The 6,309-nt window shown below is 44.4% G+C and overlaps 1 protein-coding gene across 1 annotated transcript; it reads right to left on the reverse strand.

Annotated features, from left to right (window-relative positions):
* Positions 1 to 3,646: 3,646 nt before the first annotated feature.
* Positions 3,647 to 5,728, reverse strand: LOC102716718 (AAA-ATPase At4g25835-like). The gene has a single exon (XM_040527380.1). The coding sequence runs from the start codon at positions 5,642 to 5,644 to the stop codon at positions 4,079 to 4,081; it is 1,566 nt and encodes a 521-aa protein (XP_040383314.1). The 5' UTR covers positions 5,645 to 5,728; the 3' UTR covers positions 3,647 to 4,078.
* Positions 5,729 to 6,309: the final 581 nt, after the last annotated feature.

The raw sequence follows: 6,309 nt of genomic DNA on the forward strand, positions 1-6,309 counted from the left end.
TTCCATAGGAATTTCATATGGTTCATTTCTTTGATTCAAATGACTTTGTAAGAAAAATTCATATAGGAATAAAATCCTCTAAAATTCCTATGAATTTCCTTTAATTCAAAGGGGGCCTTAAATTTTAGTTTATAATTTTTTTAAAGAAAAAACTTAAAACAACATTGTTTGAGGAACAGAGGAACGTGGTACAGCGAAGTTGTTGCAGGTGTACCCTGCTGTGCCCTGCCTGCAGCGTTGACACAATTTTATGGCCAGCGTACTTGTGTTTTCGACCAGCTCTCGCCACCCTGCTGTGCCCTGCAGAGCACCGGTGCTTTTTTTCTTTTCCCCTAGTAGTAGGGACGAGTGCTGGTCGTCGAATGGATAGACTAGCGTCCGTTATAATTCAACTAAATAAACTTTATTTTATTTTAACATCAAAATTACTTTATTTAAATAAACTAAAATTGATTCGTATATAGTTGACCCTTATCTTTTTGTTTTTCTTAGGTTTATAAGTCAAAATTTAAATTTTCACTTTAAATTTAGAGTTGATTTTATTTTTTTCACTAATGATTATTTTTTAATATTGGTCGTTAGATTGCCAAGATTACATATATAGAAAAATTTTATTTATAGCTTATTTTTTTGGCTTTTCCACGTGAAACTCTGGCCCTGTTTAGTTCCTAAAACTTCTCTTAAAAACATCACGTCAAATCTTAAGACACTTAAATGAAGCATTAAACATAGATGGAAATAAAAGCTAATCGTACAGTTGTAGGAGAAATCGTGAGACGAATCTTTTAAGCCTAATTAGTGCATGATTAGCCATAAATGCTACAGTAATCAATATGTGCTAGCGATGGATTAATTAGGCTCAAAAAATTATCTCGTAGTTTCCATGCGAGCTATGAAATAACCTTTTTGCTAAAAACAAAACAAGGCCTCTATGCGCAGCGCGGCAGTTCCGGGCAAACGAAAACCGTTGTCCGGCGCACGACGAAACGCGCGTGAGGTCTCGACAGCGCGAACGGCAAAAGCGAACATGAGTGGGCCGGTCGAAATCGGCGGCCCAGCCGCCGCTACTGCTGTGCCTTTCCAATGGCGTGGCATACTCCCAGATCTTTTTACTACTATTTGCCAAACACATGCAGCAGTGCCAACTAAAGAAAAATTAAAATTAAAATTTCAATATTAAATTTAAAATTGATTTTAGGGTTTTTATCGTAGTTTATTTTTTAATACTGACTTTTAAATCTCAAAAGAATATATGTACAAAAATTTTATTTATAAATTACTTATTATTTACAAATATATCGTTTGACATTTTCGGATAAAACCAAATGATCGGGCCACACCCGCACGTTGGTTACTCCGACTCCGAGGCTGTGCCGTGTGTAGTGGAGTAACAACAACGGGGGTGCAAAGAAAATCAGCATGGACTTGTGACAATCGTCCAAATGATCTAGTAATGTATAAGAGCAAGGTTAATAATATAGCCACAAGCTGGCTATAAGACTTTTTATAGTCTTTTCTTAGCCCACCCATATACTAGTTAGCTCTTCATCGTTAATGCAGGATCCACATGTCACTCTCACAGAGTTTCTTGGTTCCTGTGTCTGAGCTGGCTACAAGCTTACGGTCTGTTTATACTCTCTCTCATCCACATAAGCATATAGCCAGCTTATAGCCTGCTATTATACTTTGCTCTAGCCTTTCAGCTGCTGCAGATGATGTTACTGGCCTACTATTATAACAAGGCTCCGAGATTCCTTCTGCAATCCTGCGATTTGGCAGGCAGTATCCAAAGAACACATGGGCACCACACAGAAATCATCTACAAATAAACCACGAGGAAATAAAGAAGGGAATGTTGCTCACAGAACATGCTTAGATTCCTTTTGGAAGACATCAGATCGCTTCTTTGGCCCCTATGCTCAGATCATTAAATTTGTAGTGTTATAATATTATCTTTTTGCAATACGATACTTCACCTTAAATATATAATTTTATGATAAAGTTAGTGCTAAATGTATATTTTTATAATATAACATCTGAAATATACATTATTATAATGATTCAGTGAAAATACCTATAGTTTTTTAAAAAAAATACTCATATATATATATATATATAATTAGTTTTATTTGTGCTGTCAGTTATGTAGAGGTCGAAAATATTAAGTATCATCTGGCTATACTTGGCTGAGATTAATAAAGATTATATTATTGTTTTAAAACAAAAATTTATAGCTAGAAATATTTATATTTTTTGTGCAGTTTTCACGCGTGCGAGATCTAGCAGAAGCTACACAACAATCATATGCAATGCAGCAAACAACATCTCTACGGGACGGGGGCCCAAACCAAGACACGCACATCACACACACACGAGACAGTCGTTTTCTGGCTCCCTCCGTCGTGCAGCCGAGAGGACGGCTTTGCGTTGAAAACGAACAGCCGCAGGCACACACAGCACATGATCCAACCCCCAGTTTGGAGTGGGCAGCGAACGAGCAGTACAGTACGACACAACGACGGGCAAACAGACAGACACGCAGCTTCTCCCGGCTCCCAAGTGCTTGATTGATAAGATTAGGTACATTAGCAGCCTATAAATATATTTTAAGATGATAAAAAAGCAGTGAGAAAAACAACGGACTATAGATTTATAACCAGCTGTAGCACAGATTCTAAGACACGTATATGTATGATGGGTTTTGCTGAATATTAATTGTGTAGTATATGACTATATTATAAATTGGCTATTAAGTTAGCTATAGACTGCTCTAAGTATATAAACGCTTTTGCCAAAATGCTTGCCGGATTTTGATGCCATTGGATGGCACTCGGCATCCAAAGAACAAATCAAGTAGCATATTAGCAGGAGCATCCAATTTCAGAGCTGAGCTGTGAACTATATACTTCCTCCCCTATTTGATACATTTGATCATTAGATCTATAAATAGGTTGACACATTTGATCGTTAGATTTATGCATGTTTCACCATTTATTTTAATTTTAAAAATATATTATAAAATTATGTTATTATGATTTGATTTATCGCGAGAAATAAGAACACTTTAACATGACTTATGACCGAGGCATAGAATCTAAATGCCAATCACATTTGAATAAAAAAAGGTGCAGTATAATTCACTTGTCCACTTGTAGACTCCCCAACAACTCCGCCGGCTTGCCTCCAAGAGATATCATCGAAAAAAGATATGTTACCTTTTGTACAAGTAAACAAACAAAATATATATCCTTGTTCCCCTGCTTTCAAATACATGTCGGGCACTCGGGCAATGTTAGCATTTTCTGTTTCTTCTCTTAATTACAATTTGTAACAGAATTTATACACACATTTCTTACACGATAATTAAGGATAACACCGATATATCTGTAGACACCCGGATTTTAACACCATTTAATATTTTTCACTGTATGCTTTTATTCTAGTAAAAGAAGTTATACTTTCTCCTTTCTCTCTTAGTCATTATGTAGATATATTTAAAATTACTCTATACATTGAACTAGTCAATTATCAAGAGAATCAGCATGTTTTTTATAGTTTATATATTTAAAAGTTATTTTAAAAAAATAAAATTAATCCATTTTTATAGTTTATAATAGCTAATACTTAATTAATTATATGCTAATAATATTTCTCGTTTTACGTGCACCATTAATTCCAAACCCAACACCTCCTTCCGTACGCGCCCACATTCTTCCTAGCCAAAAAAAAAAGCACATTCTCACTAGGACATTCCTGATAGGATCATGTCAGGAGTATATTAACCAACAGTGCTATCTCTCACTTGATTTCAGGAACAAAATCCTTATTGCCGGAGAAAAATAGCTCAAGAGGAGGCACCTGTTACTAATAAAGCCTAAAGCTAATGCAGGCATCAGGAGGGATAATCAAGGACATAAAAATGAAGACAAAGGGAAAAAGAATTCTTTTTTGTGAGAAAGCTCCTTTCTTGCATTGCATCATCCCCTGTGAAAAGTGCCATGGAGATGTCAGCAAACAGGGGAAAAATTTTGAACATTTTCTCGCTTCCCTCCCCCTCGCTTCACCGGCTTGCTTTTGGTCACAGCTGCTTCTTGGCCTCCGTCTCCTCGTCGTCCTCTCCGGCCATGCCGCCGCCCTGCTGCTCCTTGCCTTCCTTGGGGCTCTCCAGTGCCCTCTTCTCTTCCTCTTCTTCTTCCTCTTCATCATCGTTGTTGTTGTTGTCGCTGGTCACCTTCACAGCCGTGGATGGGCCGCTCTCCCGCCGCCGCTTCTCGGCGCGGGCCTTGAACACACGGAGGAGCTGCTCCATCGCCTCTTTGCTCCCGCTCCGGCGGTTCTTGATCAGCACCTCGCTGACGTCCGCCGGCGTGATCTCCGCCGCGTCGATCCACGACTCGAGGCCGGCCATGACGGCGCCGGTGTCGGGGTCGGGGTCGGAGAAGCCGAGGTAGTTGCGGAGGAGGATCTTGAGAGCCGGGAAGGAGCAGTAGCTCATGAAGATGTGCATGTCCATCCGGCCGGAGCGGAGCAGGGCCGGGTCGAGCTTCTCGATGTGGTTGGTGGTGAAGACGAAGATGCGCTCCGAGCCGCAGCACGACCAGAGGCCGTCGGTGAAGTTGAGCAGGCCGGAGAGCGTGATCGACCGCGCCGCCCCGGCCGACGCGTCCTGGTCGATGGCGCCGTCGATGCTCGGCCGCGGCTTCGGCGCCGGCGCCGCGGCGGCTCGGTTGGTGAGGTCGACGGAGCAATCGATGTCCTCGATCACTATGATGGACTTGGAGGTCGTTTTCATGAGCAGCTTCCGCAGGTCGGCGTTGCTGCCGACCTCGGTGAGCTCGAGGTCGTACACGTCGTAGCCGAGGAAGTTCGCCATGGCGGCGATCATGCTCGACTTGCCTGTTCCCGGCGGGCCGTACAGGAGGTACCCGCGCTTCCAGGCGCGGCCGGTGCGCTCGTAGAACGCGCTCCCGTCGGCGAAGTCGCGGAGGTCGGCCATGATGGCCGCCTTGCGGTCGGGATCCATGGCGAGCGTGTCGAACGTGCTGGGGTGCTTGAATGGCACCGGGTCCCACGGCAGGCCACGCGCGTCCATGGCGCCGCCACGCGCGTTGGTGTAGAGCAGCCGGTCCTGGCTCCGGCGGCGGATGTCCGCCGCCGAGGCGAGGATGTGGTCGAGGTAGGCCGGGAGCAGCTTGTCCCGGTCGCCGCGGCGGATCCGGAGCGTGAACCGGCGCTTCTCCTCGGGGAGCGGGCGCCAGGAGAACCCCTGCGACTGGCGCGGCGCGACCACGTGCTCCCACGCGACGGCAGCGCCGCGGAAGCCGTCGAGCACGCGGTCGCTGGCGGCGAGGCCGAAGGTGAAGGACGACGCGTTGTGCGGCCGCGACAGGCTGAGCCTCGCGCCCGCCGCCGGCGCCGCGGTGCTGCTGAGGTACAGCTGCACGGCGTCGTAGATCTCGTTGGTGCTCATCCCCTCCGTCTCCGTCACGTCGAAGTAGCAGTAGGGCGAGAAGGCCCGCGTCGCCCGCCCCAGCAGCCTCGCCACCGCCGCCCGCAGCTCCGCCGGGAACACCGCGTGCAGCACCCCCTGCAAGAACGCCAGCGCGCCCATCAGCGACGCCAGCGCCGTCCAGTACTCCCTCATCCCCTCTCCCTCTTCCTTGCAAGAACAAGAAAAGCTCGCAACTTTGGACACAAACGAGCCTTTCTTGGATGATTCCCACAAGAGATGAGGAGGCGGATGATTTATAGGCGAAGAAGCCGGAGAAGCTGAGTTGTGACAATGCAGTTGCAGAGCAAGAGGCCTGCAAGGCAAGGTCGCTATCAATGGAGGAGTGAGAGAGACATGCCACAGTTTGTTTGCCTTTTTTTTTTGCCCTGAAATTATTAGCAAGGGGATTCAGGGATTGGATATCGTATCGGACGTTTCACAATATTGTAAAGGATTTTTATACACGAATGAAAAATCGAATTTCATGGCTCGGTTAGAAATCCCGAGAAGAATCTTTTGAGCCTAATTAATTCGTCATTAGTGTATATGGGTTTATGTAACACTTATGATTAATTATTAACTAATTAGGCTTAAAAAATTCGTCTCAAGATTTCTTCCAGGACTATATAATTAGTTTTTTATTTCATCTATATTTAATACTCTATTTACATATCCAAAGATTCGATATTTTTAGAGGAAAATTTTTGGAACTAAAAGTAGCCTCAATGCATGGAGGGAATCCTATTATCCACGGCCATCCATGCATCAGTGCAGGAGATGGACGGAGACAAAGATGCAGATACAGATTAAGGGGGTGT

The sequence above is a fragment of the Oryza brachyantha genome, chromosome 9 (assembly GCF_000231095.2).
Source record: "Oryza brachyantha chromosome 9, ObraRS2, whole genome shotgun sequence".
Classification (NCBI taxonomy): domain Eukaryota; kingdom Viridiplantae; phylum Streptophyta; class Magnoliopsida; order Poales; family Poaceae; genus Oryza; species Oryza brachyantha.

What these genes read in the sequence shown, in the direction of transcription:
- LOC102716718 (XM_040527380.1), bottom strand. Translation starts at nt 5,644, where the DNA reads ATGAGGGAGTACTGGACGGCGCTGGCGTCGCTGATGGGCGCGCTGGCG.